The 14,538-nt window shown below is 45.3% G+C and overlaps 1 protein-coding gene and 1 long non-coding RNA gene across 6 annotated transcripts in view; one reads left to right on the top strand and one right to left on the bottom strand.

The window, feature by feature from the left end:
- Positions 1-13,710, top strand: part of LOC131103494 (uncharacterized) — a 37,413-nt gene extending 23,703 nt beyond the window's left edge. Inside the window, exons 4-7 of one of the 2 annotated variants that reach the window (XR_009119614.1) lie at positions 1,450-1,538; positions 11,890-11,939; positions 12,079-12,147; positions 13,164-13,710. This is a non-coding gene — a long non-coding RNA (uncharacterized LOC131103494). The remainder of the gene's footprint in view (positions 1-1,449; positions 1,539-11,889; positions 11,940-12,078; positions 12,148-13,163) is intronic. The other variant, XR_009119615.1, reaches the window with a different exon arrangement.
- On the bottom strand, positions 2,771-14,337 carry neurod2 (neuronal differentiation 2). Of its 4 annotated transcripts, none has more exons than XM_058049811.1 (6): positions 14,083-14,337; positions 10,840-11,058; positions 10,638-10,753; positions 6,266-6,378; positions 5,936-6,166; positions 2,771-4,634 (listed from the first exon to the last, which is right to left on the bottom strand). In XM_058049811.1, the coding sequence occupies exon 6, from the start codon at positions 4,619-4,621 to the stop codon at positions 3,545-3,547; it is 1,077 nt and encodes a 358-aa protein (XP_057905794.1). In that variant the 5' UTR covers positions 4,622-4,634; positions 5,936-6,166; positions 6,266-6,378; positions 10,638-10,753; positions 10,840-11,058; positions 14,083-14,337; the 3' UTR covers positions 2,771-3,544. The 4 variants fall into 4 exon arrangements, with proteins under 4 accessions (XP_057905794.1, XP_057905795.1, XP_057905796.1 ...); XM_058049812.1 differs by lacking the exon at positions 14,083-14,337 and adding an exon at positions 11,911-12,103 and having other exon boundaries at positions 10,840-10,958; XM_058049813.1 differs by lacking the exon at positions 14,083-14,337 and having other exon boundaries at positions 6,039-6,166; positions 10,840-11,256.
- Positions 14,338-14,538: the final 201 nt, after the last annotated feature.

Below are 14,538 nucleotides of genomic sequence, written 5' to 3'. Positions count from 1 at the left end.
GCAGATGTTGCCCCCCCCACAGCCCACCTCACCTCTCCTGCACAACCCTCTTGGCCACCGGCCAACCTGAGGCCCAAACCCCCCCCCACCCCTAGCCCCCACCCACCCACCCCGGGGTCTCTCCCCAAGCTGGACCCGCAGCAGCTCTTCTTCTTCACTTCGCAAACAAGCAGATGTTGCGGAATTTTGCCTGCACCATTGCAGAGGAGACCCCCCCCCAAAAAAAAAAAAAAAAAAAAAATTTTTTTTGGTTTCATTTTTAATCGCAAACAGATTGCAAATCTCATCAGATTACCCAAATGTCACACACACACACTTTTAATTTCAGATTTATTTCATTTATATCTACATACAGTATGTGCATATTTTGCACACATTATAATAATATAATGATAAAATGAATAATAATAAATAAGAAATGAAAATGATACCCAATAAAAGAGGAGCTAAAACATTCCAATAATTAATGATAATGTATTTAAATGTATGAATACATTTTAATACATATTTTTTTTACAAAAAAATAATATAAAAGTAGAAAAAGTTTGGACACTACTACTGTGTATATATTTTCATACTTTACACACACACATTAATTTAATTGTTGTGCTTTATGGTACTTTCTGTGCAGATTTTTTACACACACACACACACACACACACAAAGCATGAAAGCAGGCAAACACTCCTGATATTACATGAAAATATTTCTGCTATGTCTAATTGGACTTCACACCATTGTACTTGTGACATTTTGCTCATGGCACTATTGACTGCTATGTCGGACAAACACTCCTCTCAAGTTGAGTGAGAAAAAGAGTGGGCACCGACATGATAATTTAAACAGCGAGATGTCTGCACTCACTTTTTTCCTCCGACACACACACACACACACACACACAGTGTCACTGCAAGTTTAAGTAAGACTTAAAAAAAATATATATGCATAAATTATTCAGGGAAGATTACGGAAAAATGAAGCTGCGGCAAAACAAGCGGACTATTGTAAAGTGCACGTGACTTTAATATGAAATAAAGTGCAAATGTGTACGTTATTGATAAAGCCGTGTGTGTGTGTGTGTGCCATGATAATGAACAGATGCTCCCAAAAATTCAGCAAGGAAACATGGACCCCCCTCTCTCTCTCTCTCACTCCCAACACTCCCATTTTGGCCCCGTGGACTGCTGCTGCTGCTGGGGGAACATTAAGGGACTTGGCTCGGTTCTCCTCCGCAGCCACGGAGCTCACACACACGTTGGACTATAGTGGACCTGACTACGGTCCAAACAGAGTCATCAAAACAGAGGAGAACTATGCTGTATTTTTTTGTTTTTTTGTTTTTTGTTTCGTCCATTTTGAAGCAAAGCACTGATGTTTCATAAAAGCAAGCCAACAATCTAGCATTTAGCATTTAGTAGCATCTGACATGTTTGTCTCATCTCTTCAAAGGAAAAAGGAGCCAACATTGCAGCGGAAATAAATGCATCAAAAGACGGCGTAGGAGTCACGTGATCCACCTCCCAGCCAATCGTGTATAGGTACGTGAGGTCATTATAATAACGATAAAGTTTAAACCTTAAAAATCGTTCTCAATATAATTAGATTTTTTTTTAATGTAAATATCAAACCACGTGGCGTGGGGTACTAATTTTCAGGAGTGAAATTTACCAAGGGTTAAAGGCCAAAAGAATACAGCACAACAAAAAATGATTTTTTTAACGCCAAAAATGCAGCACAGAAAATAAAAATGAAACGAAAATGACGGATTTTATCGAATAAAAAAAAAGAAATTGCTCGTTGTGCTGTATATATGGTTTAAAAACAATGCTGCGTTCAAGGGGCCAAAGTGGGCCTCGTGGTGTGGTGTGTTAAGGTGGTCACAATGCGCGTGCTTGTGTGTGTGTGCGTGTGTGTGTGAGAGACTAACCGGGACTTTTGGGGGGAACATATGGGTCCTGGGGCACAGCTCCAAACCCAGCCGAGGTGGCAACGGATGCCCCCTTTTTCATTGGCCAAGCCAACGCACGCGGGCATGATATGTACATGATATGTACAGTTTGTGTGCCTCGTAAAATTCAATTATCGTCATGCAATAATTTTCTTAGGTTTTACACACTGCAAAATGCAAGCCAATAATAAACAACATATCTGTTGGAATGAATTGAGTTTAAATAAATATGTATTGTTTGAATGTCGAAATATAACAATAAGCATAATAATAATAATATAAATGTCTTTATATGTACAATTACAAATATTTTGTAATATAATATATTGGAATTAATCAGCTACACAAAAACGTCCTTTGTAGGTGCAAAAAAAAAAAAACGTGAGGTGATTACCCAGCTGACCTTGAACGCATCATTGACCGTTGCTCACGAGCCTCGCCAAATCCCAGTTTCCCCAAAGAAATATTTCTCCGTATAAATACTCTCATTTTTTTTAAACGACTCTTTTGTAATAAATGAATAAATGGAGATATCTGGCAGAAACATCTCCACTTTTGGCACCAAGTTACCTCCTGCACTGGAGAAGGATGCCAACATGGCCTCCCAAAGCTGCTCCCTGGGGGGGGGGCTCTGAGGGGGCTCCTGCTGCAGGTTGTGGCCCCCACAAAGCCTGCACGTTTAGGTAAAATCTGGCCCAATTAGATTGAGATAAAGCAACAGGCTGGCTGTCTTATTTAAACATTGTGATCCTTCAAAATAATAATAATAATAATAATGAGAATTAGCCTATGAGAAATAAACGAGTTGCACAATATCGCTTATTGTCATTTTATTACATTTTTTTTAACCACACAGTTGATTGAATACAAAGTTGAAAGACTGGATGGAAAATGAATAAATAAGCACATGGGATCCCTTCATGTCCATTAACTATTCACATTAATTACAGAAAAACCACATAATAATAAATAGACGTGCAGCAATAATAAATAAATCAATAAATTAAAATGTAAAATAACACAAATAAATAAAACAGTGCAATGGTTCACTTAAAGGAGTGATAATAAATAACCAAAAAAAAGTATACTTTTTAAAAGTGTGTGTGTGGTCACATCTGCTTTTGCATAGATGCCAAACAACAACAAAATAAAAAAGAACAGCTCAAGTAGCCTCATTTATCTCTATTTTGTTCCCTTCTTAAATTTATTTTAAAAACAATAAAAAAAAAAACACAATGTAGGTTCATTTCTTCTTTTTTTTTTGGGAGTCAAAAAAAACTGCAAATAGGCACCAACACAAATACAAAGTACATCTTTCAAATAAATAATAATAATGAAAAAATACCATGAATACTTGAAAATCTCTCTGTGGTGTCAATTAGTTACATTGTGTTTCGTGTGCGTCGCCTCCCCGCCGTCGTTTCCCTGACGATTGCAAACAACAAGAAGGGAATGCTGGAGGAAGTCAAAGAAAAGCACTCACATCTTTATCCCATAAAAAGAAAGAACTCGAGTGGTCAGATTGTGGATAGCAAGGCGCCGTGCCGCGCCACGCCACGCCACGCCACGCCACGCCACGCCACGCCACGCCTCCTTCTAGTTGTGGAAAAAGGCGTTGAGTTCTTCGTAGCCGGGGGCCCGCTCGTGATGTAAGTGCATGTCGTGGTAAGGCAGGACGTTTTCCGAGTGAATGCCGCTCCGGGCCCCGGAGGAGCCAAACACCAGGTTGTGGGCGGCGCCGGGCCTGGATCCGGGCAGGCCGGAGTAATGCATAGAGTAGTGGTACGCCTTGTCGTTGTCGGGGGATGCCGAGCCCTGGTGCTTGACGGAAAAGTTGCCGTTGATACACAGGGGCGGCGGGCTGATGGGCCCCTCGTACTCGGGGCTGTTGTACTCCGGGGAGCCGCTGCCGCCGTACACCGAGTCGTAGGCCGGGCAGTAGCCGTGCGAGCCCAGCGGGTGCGAGTTCGAGCCCTGGCGGCAGTGGGGGCTGGACAGGCGGGCGCACTGGTAGGGGTACGAGTGCATGGAGAAGGAACCCGAGCCGTAGCGGGCGCCGTCGGGGCACGGCTGCTCTGTGAGGAAGTTGCGGGAGTTGAGCTGCAGGCAGCCGGCCACCAGGTTGGTGGTGGGCTGGGAGAGACCCTTGCACAGGGTCTGCACGTAGGACACCAGGTCTGGACGCTTCCCCGAGCGCAATATCTCCGACAGGGCCCAGATGTAGTTCTTGGCCAGGCGCAGCGTCTCGATTTTGGACAGTTTCTGCGTCTTGGAGTAGCACGGCACCACCTTCCGTAGGTTATCCAGCGCCGAGTTCAGGTCGTGCATGCGGGTCCGCTCCCGGGCGTTGGCCTTGATGCGCCGCATCTTGGAGCGCTCGATGCGGGCCTGCGTCATCTTTCGCTTCTTGGGGCCCCGCTTCTTGGGGCGCTCCCCCTCCGTGTCCTCGCCGTCGTCGTCGTCCTCTGCCTCGTCGTCCTCGTCGTCCTCACCGGCGTGCTCCGAGTGCGTCCGGCTGTCTCCCCTCAGATCGTCCATGTCGTCCTCGTGGGCGTCCGGGTCTGCTTCGTCGTCTTTCAGCTTGCCGTCGTCGCCGTCGCTGTCCTCGGCCCAGCCCGAGTATTTCTGCACGTCGGGGAGCAGCGAGGGGTCGCTGAAAAGCCTCGTCAACATTTTTGGGGGGGCTCTGGGGACGGGGGAGGCACACAGTGAGTCCGAATGGACGCAAAACCAGAACATCACTTTGCATGTCTAACATCCGTGTGACCAGCCGTGTACTCTAGAGATGGGCGGGGGGTCCCACCGGCGAGGGCCCACACTACAGGTCCCATGAGGGAGCAGGCGGGAGGGGAGACTCTTCACACACACACACACACACACCGCCCACATCCACTCCTGGCTGCATTCCAACACTATTCAACCCCAACATCGTCTCATTGGACTGCTTTTTAAAAATGATTATTTCATTAAAATCACTATTGTGTAATTTTATTATGATTGTTAAATTAATACAATACGCTAAAACATATAGGACACAATTTTAGTGTTTTAGTAGGTTCATTCTACTCTATAAATTACATTTTTGAATTATAATTTAGACTATTCTTGATATTTTAACACCACGTGACGTTTATAGGCCACAACAAGATATTTTATCACGCTTAAAATGACCACCAAAATAATCTAATTTAATATATTAAAATAAGAAATCAAAAATTACAAACATTTTAAATTTATTGATCATTTTTTGACGTCTTTTAAACACAGTGAGGTCAGATACAGTATACAGTATATAGGCTGATAAGCTGCCATTAAGGAGTAATTATCTCTATGTAGAGGTGTTGGGTTGGGGGGGTCGTGGGGGGGGGGGCAAAAAAAATCTACTTTAAAAAATCTCACACACGGCTGCATTTGCCTCAATTAAAAAGCAAACAACGTTTAATTAACAGAGCGTGCATGATGCAGCGTGCACGTTTACACCAAATAGATTTCACACCTAATTCGTTATGCAAAGAGGCGCTAGCGTTTTTTTTTTTGTTTTTTTTTTAAACAGATGGAAATGTTGCTCGTAGGCTTTTAGGGCTCGTTAAATATATACTCGCTTTTGCCGTGGGGCTACAGCAATGCAGCAGGGACATTTCACTTAAAGAAGGTGTGTCGTGACGATATACTTTTACAGTAAAAAATAAAAATAAAAAAAAACATCCACTCAGCAGTGGCGTCGTTTTTTTTTAATGCGCAAAACATGCACATAAAATGTTCATTTTTTTAAAAAAGAAAAATCGATGCTGTAATTTACTTTAACGTTCCCATTTAATGTTACTTTAATTTTTTTGTCGTTTGGACAAAGTTTACAGAGAGATAAAAAATACGCGCAAACAATTTGATTGAATGAATTCATCCAGGAAAGGTGCGTTCAGGGAACGCTCGCGTATGGGATAACTGCAGTCTTTTTCCATGCATCTCCGTGTAGCTTCCGGGACTCACCTGGGCTCGAGGTCTTCTCGCGGGATGGGTGACGAGAAGGGAGGAGGAAGGAAAGGGGGTGGGGGGGAGTACCAAAACAGGATAGGAAAAAAAAAACAACAACCGTTTTTAGACCATCTTCAGGGAGGACCGAAGCGTCGCTCCGTGTCGGCGTGCAGGTGCGAGCGGAGCTCTGGCTCTTCCTTCACTGGCGTCTCTTCCCCCCCCTTCCCCGAAAGAAAGCGTGCGTCCCTGCAAGAGAGGGAGTGAGAGAGTGAGTGTGCGAAGTGGAAGAGAGACAGAGAGAGAGAGAGAGAGAGAGAGAGAGAGGGGATGAGGGAGGTTACATACCAGCTATAAGGCTGCGATGCCAGCGCCCATATGGCTGCACGTCACCGGCAAGAGCCATCACATGAGGGGCCCGGTGATTGACATGCGCTCGCATTCGGAGAGATTTGGCCTCCCTGGAGGGGTAGAGTGAGAGAGAGAGAGATTGAGAGAGATAGAGAGAGAGAGAGAAGGTGGAGGATGAAGATGAGGAGGAGGAGGGCTTCGCCATCTGTCACCACACTAGTGCTGCACAAAGCCAGAAAAAAAGGCAGCAAAAACAGACTAATAAAAATGGTGGAGCAACAAAAAAAAAAATGTTTGACCTGAACCTCCTTTTTTCTTCTTCCTTAAAAAATAGCATCCAAATCGTCTTTCGTGGAAGCCATGATGCATTGTCACGAAAGCGGGCCAACTGCAGCCATAAGTGCATTAAGCGGATCGCCTGCAATTAAATCATATTAACACAAGCAATTAATCAGTTTAGCATTGGAGGAGAAGGCCGCATAATACTGTAGGCAGCTTATCCTACAATTACATCAATTAACTCTATAGGTTCAAGCCTGCCACAGCATCCACCAGTGGTGCGGCTCAAGGGGGGGGGGGGGGGGTGCATTATAAGTGCATTAAGGCCATGAGCAGAAGGCATATTGTTTATTTATTTACCTAATTGGATCAAATTGCGTTTCCCTTCCCGGTACAACCAATCCTCGTTTGTTGCGACTCTGCTGACCCACTTGACAAAAAAAACTGCCAATAAGATCAAAATTATTAGGACAAGGAATGTCGCAAATCCCACGGGAAGACGTTCAACAAGATGATGTATGTGGCGGAATTTTTTTTTTTTTGGTTTAGGTCACTTGTTTCAGCGCATTGGTGCGTTTGTTTTGTTGAACAATGGCATGAACGGAGTGAGTCTTTTTGTCATTCATACAGTCTCTTGGTCTACTTGGTTTGAGGCGGGGCCGCTAGCATACACAGGGTGCAGAAGAGGGTAACATAGCTTTACCTTCTGTTTACTTAATTACACCAAAAGCAAAGTAATGTATTGTAGTAAAGGCTATGCTAACACAACGTACATCTCGTCTTAGCGAGCGGTGTTAATTTCCTGTTTAGAATATGCCCAGGGCCGGTAAACGTACAAGCTGTGTGCTCCAAATAACCAGCAGGCCGGAATTTGGACAACCCTACCCTATTGGTCATGTTTTACATAAATTCCTAAAAATAGCATAAATGCTAAAAACTGTGTCACTGTCCAAATACTTCCGCAGCTAAGTGTTTGCTGGTGTCTTAAGGGGGTGATAGAGCAAGAGAGAGAGAGAGTGGGACCCAGGTGTGGACGCCCACTCGGGGGGAATCCAAACAATGAAGAAGAGGGGTGTGGCTCCGCATGCCCCGGTATGTCCCGTCTTGCGGCGTGCGTCTGCTTTGTCCGTCCCAGCCGTGAGATCTCTATTTAGAGCACATTAGTGGAGTTAATGCGGGAGAAATGAGCTCGATGACCGCGCCGCGTCCAATTTGGCTCGTCGTGTGGAGTCGCGGCGCTGAGGGAACGTGGCAGCGTGGTGTCCGGATGGCGTGGCATTCGAGCATTCGGTGGATTGCGGTGGGGGGGGTCATCCTGGTGGTGGGTGTCGAGGAAGCCGTGACGATTCACTAATGTGTCCGCCATCCCTTTTGGGATGGAGGGATGGCAAACTGGAAGCACACCAGCTAACCTATGGCTCTCTCTGTCTGTGTATGTGTGTGTGTGTGTGTGTGTGTGTGTGTGTGTGTGTGTGTGTGTGGAGGGAGAATAAAGGGGCCTCCATGCCAGCCAAGTGGTGCCAAGTGGAGGAGATGCAGGGACAGGGAGGAGGAGTAGGAGGAGGAGGAGGGGGGCTGGTCCATGGCTGCAGACTCTCAACAAGTCCCAAACAACCTTCGAGTCACCTTGCCAAAATAGATGCTAAATGTCAACAGCGTGACTTTAGCCAGCATCGGGCTCCAGGCGAGTGCAATCAGTGTTGCTCGGATGAGGATGAGGAGGAGGAGAATGGGAGCGCTTGTTTTTGGAACGCTCACACAGCAGCACTGATGTTATGGTAGACCCCTCCCTAAGGAAATGTTAAATGCTAATGCTACTTAATGCTACCAATGCGCGTAATAGCAACCCCACTTCTCACAATCATTGAACAAAATGGCTGCCCCAATTCATTCATTTATTCATTTTCTACCGCTTATCCTCACGAGGCTCGCTGGAGCCTATCCGAGCTGTCTTTTGGGAGGCGCCAACTCCACACATAGATGGCCGACGGTGGAATTGAACTCGGGTCTCCTAGCTGTGAGGCCTCCGTGCTAACCACTTAACCACCGTGCAGCCGCCCGAAGTATTTCCCGACCCAAACTAGTCATGGGTGCCAAAAATGTAGTTCGATTCACATAAAACAAAATGGTACCAAAATGGCAGTCTCCATGGAGTGTCATGGCGGGGCATCGAACAACGCCGATCACAAAAAGCGATCACTTGTTGCTAGCTCGATCCATGAGTGGAGTGGAGCGTCTTGCCGAGTGCGGTCTCAGTAACCCCGGTAACAGTAACCCCTTATCATGGACACTCTTGGACTCTGAGGATTGCTATGATATGCTGTGATTACTGTCCTGTTTCTTACTTTGCTATTTTGGCTCTTTTAGAATTCACACGCAACTTCTGAGCGAATTCTCGTTTTGGAATGAAGATATCCTAAATGACTTTGTATTCTGTTTGTACATAGATTAGTCACAAGTGGGGGTTGGGGGGTAAGGGGGGGGGGACCTGCTGTTGCTTTCGCTACACGAAGCGCATCTAATCAAAAACTCGTCCTCTTTGTGAAATGCATTTCTACACGTCTCCTTTCCCTTCCGAATGACATCCAGGAGACCCTCAAAGGCATCAAGCCACGCCTTCTTTTTTACTTTTGTCAACACCCCCCTCTCTCGCACCCTTCATATTCCGCCCCCCGGTGCTCCATCCTTTCCTCTTTCAGACATTGCAAGGTGACGACCTGCACTTCTCTTGTCTTTCTGGACCTATTACTAACACACACACACACACTCAAGCGTCCCGGACCCCATCTGCACTTTCCTTTCACCAGCCCTCTCTTAATTGCATATGCACAAATGCAAATGCCTATTAATTAATTACTTGACTAATTAGTGCAGTGGTATTTTAGAGCGATAAATCAAGTGGAGATGGGGCAGAGGACGTCTGAGGAGGGGCAAGGGGGGGAGGGTGGAGGGTGGAGGCTTTCAGGGAGGAAGGGGCTACACATTCAGTACGTGCCGAGTCGACAAAGCGGCGGCGACTGGCAGGCCAGAGCGGGTCGAGGTGAGAAAGGTAGAGGCGGATTAAATTTAGGTGGCAAGTGAACCCCCCCCCCCCCCCCCCACACGCCCTCCTTACCCTCCTTCCCCTACTCACACCCTCACCCCTCTTGCTCTGCCAGCTGTGTCGCTCCCTGGCGTGCGGCCAAGCAGACTTGCACCAACGCCCACAATAGGAGTCGCACGCTCGCCACTGCTGGGATGCATATTCATATAGAGCGGGTGCAGAAAGTCAACACCCATCTAAAATTATTTTTTTTTACCTTAATTCTATGAAAATGAATTATTAGATTAGAAATTATTAGATTTCTAGCATTTTTTATCACCTGGTATGGAATGCTATGTTAAAATGTGTGTATATATTTTCAAATTGAAGGGAAAAAATGGCTTTTTGTGGGGTTGGGTGGGTGTGGGTGGGTCATTGTGCCATCACATAAGGACATTTGGATAAAATAATGACTGCTCTCTAATTTTAGGTATTACTCCATACACTTTGTCGTGAATAGATTTTGGTTTTACCCTGTTGCTGGTCAAATGTGACGTACAGGCAACATGCTCCAAATGTGTCCAAATGCAAGGCCATCTCCGCCTTCGGGTCACCCCTAAAACTAAAATTCATTATTAACGATATGTATTGTTATTGTATGATTAATCAAAGCTAAGATAGCTTAGCATATATTTCAATTAGATGGCTTTCTTTGGTACAATCTTTGGTACAAGAAGTTTGGAGACCTCGGCCCCGACATATTTGTTTTGTCCTTGATGGAATTTTACAGGTTATATGTCAGATTATTATTCATGGAGGGTTTTTTTTAGCTATTTCAACAGGGGCGTGTCCCCTCTCCACATCCATTGTTGAAGGGGTACAACGCGTCTAACAGTTGGCATGGTTTGCACAGTGAAGCTGATGTGATAATTGTGGCATCTGTGTTTGGGAGGTGAATGATTCTGGCAGCCTTGGTAAGATCTGTCAGTGTGTGTGTGTGTGTGTGTGTGTGTGTGTGTGTGTGTGTGTGTGTGTGTGTGTGTGTGTGTAGGTGTGCCAGGCCCCCACCACACATGGAGATCCGTGGACTGAAATATTCATTCTTGTTAGCTCGCCCAGACAGTGCGGTCCTTAATTGCAGCATCAGTAAGCTCCACCCCAACCTGCCTGCTCGTTTGGCTTGGCTGCAACAGACACAAACGTCATCAAGGATGATGATGATGATGATGATGTTGTGTGCTTTAGTGTGTTTATGCGTTGATGCACCTACCTGCTATCATGTGACAGGACGTGAAGCACCCTAGTTCAGTCTTTCATGCTCCGCTTTCAAGATGACGTGGTTTAGAGAAGAGGCCGGATGCTGTTGAACTTCCACGTCTGTCTGTCAGTCTGCGGGGTGCGCGAGAGGCTGAAGACTTTTTCCATCAGTTCCTGTGCCAAGCCGGCCCCGCGCCGGGCCAAGCCGAAGCATCTTGTGGGATTTTTTTGGCTTTTAATTATAGTAAGAGAGGATTAATTATGGCAGTGGAAACAAGGGGCCATGCATTATTGATGCTATGAGTGAAGGACTGGAGGGGGTAGAGGGTGCTAATTAAATCACTGCCCCACTGCCACGTCCGCCGTGTCTCCCACCTGCTACATCGAGGAGACCCCACCCTGGGCATGCGTGCCCTCAGACGACATTTCTGCATTTCTCAAATTTCTAAAAGAGACATAAATACATCCCACTGTCTCTGTCCTTTCCATATAAAGAAATGACATCTCAGTTTGGATGCAGCCACAACGACATAAGAGTAACTTATTATCAACATAGAACTTCAATAGTATGTTTTTCAAATATTAAACGGGTACCTCAAATTCAAGGACCGCTGCTGTCAGTCAGAAATGAGGGACTCAGAACTCAGAACGAATAGTCCAATAGTAGCTGTCTGCTGCCCTCTGGCGTAATTTGTATGCAACTGACGCGCTATGAAGACTTCAACCAACATAGCAAAAACTTAATAAGTACATAAAAGGAGCAGTAAAAAGCAGATAGAAATAAAGAAAGGAAACCAAACAATCATCTGTTTTAAAGCTAGAAGAAAAAGCTAGAACTAGTACAACGGTGCACTCCTTCCAATCCCTAACAAAGTGGAAGATGTTATCGCCTGACAGAGTAGTCGAAGAAGAAATACCGGAAGTGAATCAAAACACACCGAGTTGGTAAACAATAACAAATAAATGAAGACAAGCAGTGTAAAACCAACCTGAACATTCTAGAGCATAATTCTAAAGGTTTTCTTTCTTTCTTTCTTTTCTTTTCTTTTTTTTTTTTTTACAGAGAAACAAGATGTAACATCACCTGAAGTTGAAGGAAAATGGCGACCGCAGGTAGCTGAGCCTCAGACCTTTCAATTGAGTTTACTGTTTTTGTGCCAATTGAGTCACTAGACTCAAATTCTAGACAGTCTCGTAGTTCAATGTTGCTGTTTGATTACACAAACTGACAAAAATCCTACTTAAATTTCAGACGGCAACGACCATGCCAAAAGATAATTGGGAGGAAGACACAGCCCACGTCGGCGATGACGACATAATGGTACGTCACAACAACACAAAATGTCGCACTTTACTAATGTAGTACAGTATTGGACCACTTTTGATTCAGGGGGTATGTCTACACTGCGGATTTTCACTTTTCCTTAAAGGCGAAATGAAAATTTTGAAGTTGTGGCCAGCACTTCTCAATCGTGAATATGTAGCTGCAGTACCTCAATGAGCCAGCAGGTAGTGCACTTCTCATGTTATGCCTAGCACAAAAGTAGCACCTGTTTATTGTTTGATAATATGTTATATAAGAAGATTATTGAGGTGAGGCGGAGGGGGGGTCAAACGAGGTGCTGATTGACAGCCCTCTGCACCCCCTGCAATGAATCACATTCAATCAGAGGGACACCTGGGACACCTGTTTCATCAACACAAAGCCTCTCTGTGATCCGGCTGATGGAATATTTCACCCTCTGCCATAATGTTTGTTCCCCCGAAATCCCCTATGGTTATACCAGCTTATTGCACCACCTGGTAGAACCTCCACCTTCTTGTTTCTTGCAACACATCATCCAAAATACATACATCTAATATATACATACATTATGATGTACAATATGATGTGTTGGATCTCTTTCGATTGTCCAGAGGGACACCAAGGTTTTTGTCCTCTCTGTCGGCACTATTCTCTGGGAGCACAATTACACCTTTTCTGTGCAATTTAGCAATTCAAAACTCCCACAGCTCATGGTTTGTATGTGAAACATTGTCAAAGTAACATGTGGACCAAAGTGACCCGGGTCTTGACCAACAGAACTGTAAACAAAAGCAGATGGCTGAGAACGCCTCCCAGGAGTCAAACAAATTGAAGGATTTGTCCAACAAAAACAAAACAACAGAATGTGTCATCTGAAAAAAAAAACAAAAAAAAAAAAACATTTTCTGGTGCCCTAAATCTGATTTCCTGCTGTTATAATCCATGCAGTCAGTACGCTGGATGCTGCGGTCAAAGACCATTGGAAAGATGTATTTCCGTGCATGAAAATTGAAAGTTAGTTGTCTCGACAGGTTGATGGTTGTCTCGCTGGGATTTATGAGGCGGCTCCTTCCCAGGCCCGTTTCTAAAGAACACAATCAAATCACTGAGCTCCTATACGTATGTATACACGGCTAAAGGACTATGTCTCCATGGCGATGGAATCATTAAATGTTCATTCATTCATTCATTTTCTACCGCTTTTTCCTCACGAGGGTCGCGGGGGTGCTGGAGCCTATCCCAGCTGTCTTCGGGCGTAAGGCAGGGTACACCCTAGACTGGTCGCCAGCCAATCACAGGGCACATATAGACAAACAACCATTCACACTCACATTCATACCTATGGACAATTTGGAGTCGCTAATTAACCTAGCATGTTTTTGGAATGTGGGAGGAAACCGGAGTACCCGGAGAAAACCCACGCATGCACGGGGAGAACATGCAAACTCCACACAGAGATGGCCGAGGGTGGAATCGAACCCTGGTCCTCCTAGCTGTGAGGTCTGCGCGCTAACCACTCATTAAATGTTAAATTAAATTAAATTAAATCGTCCTTATTGTAACTGAAATAGACAACTCCTGTTTCCCATTAGTGGTAGTGGTGCCGCTATATGTGCCCTACAATTGTCTGGCAACCAGTCTAGGGTGTAAACTCAGCTGGGATAGGCTCCAGCATACCCCTTGCTACCTTAGTGAGGATAAGCGGCATCGAAAATTGATGGATGGCATAAGGCTTTACCCTTTAACAGATAGCATTCACACCCTGCAGGGGAGTAAATAAACACCAAATGAGGAACTATACGGGAACATGGGTCATAATGACCCGATGGTTAAAAATAATATTGCAGAGCTAATTGGCTCTTTCTGGCAGCGTTTGATAACGATTATGTAGTTCAGCGGTCCGCATATCAAGCCGAGTCCTTAATATTGGATGTGTTTGTTTAGATGCACCTGTGCTTGCTCACCCACCGCAGATGTCCCCGGGCGTCGGCGCCACCTCCCTGTTTGGTGTCAAGCACATTATCAAGACGACAAAAGTGATGTCGTGCCGCTTGGAAACGCCGCAACGCTGCTGCTGCTGCTGAGCTCATAATACGTTCCTCATGAAATGTTTTTTGCTCAATGGCTGCAAACAGCACGTTACGTAACACCGGCTCTGGAGTTCATCCAAAATAGCCGTTGAAATTCTCATAATATTCCAGCAGCTGCTGCGCTTGTTTGCTTGTGTGTTTATTTGGCCTGCTTTGTCAGCCTTTCCATCATCATCATCATCATCCATAAAGCCTGGCAACCTTTAGAACAGGGGGGGGGGGATACAGCAGCTCTGTGCCTGGGACAGTAGCGGCTTTGTGCAAATGTTTAGAGTTTACATTCAGCCTCTCTAACCTGACTCCCTGTGGCGCCTGC

This window comes from Doryrhamphus excisus, chromosome 15, assembly GCF_030265055.1.
Source record: "Doryrhamphus excisus isolate RoL2022-K1 chromosome 15, RoL_Dexc_1.0, whole genome shotgun sequence".
NCBI classification, from domain to species: Eukaryota; Metazoa; Chordata; class Actinopteri; order Syngnathiformes; family Syngnathidae; genus Doryrhamphus; species Doryrhamphus excisus.
Note: the sequence above shows the minus strand (reverse complement) of the source record. Positions and strands in the feature narration are given on the sequence as shown.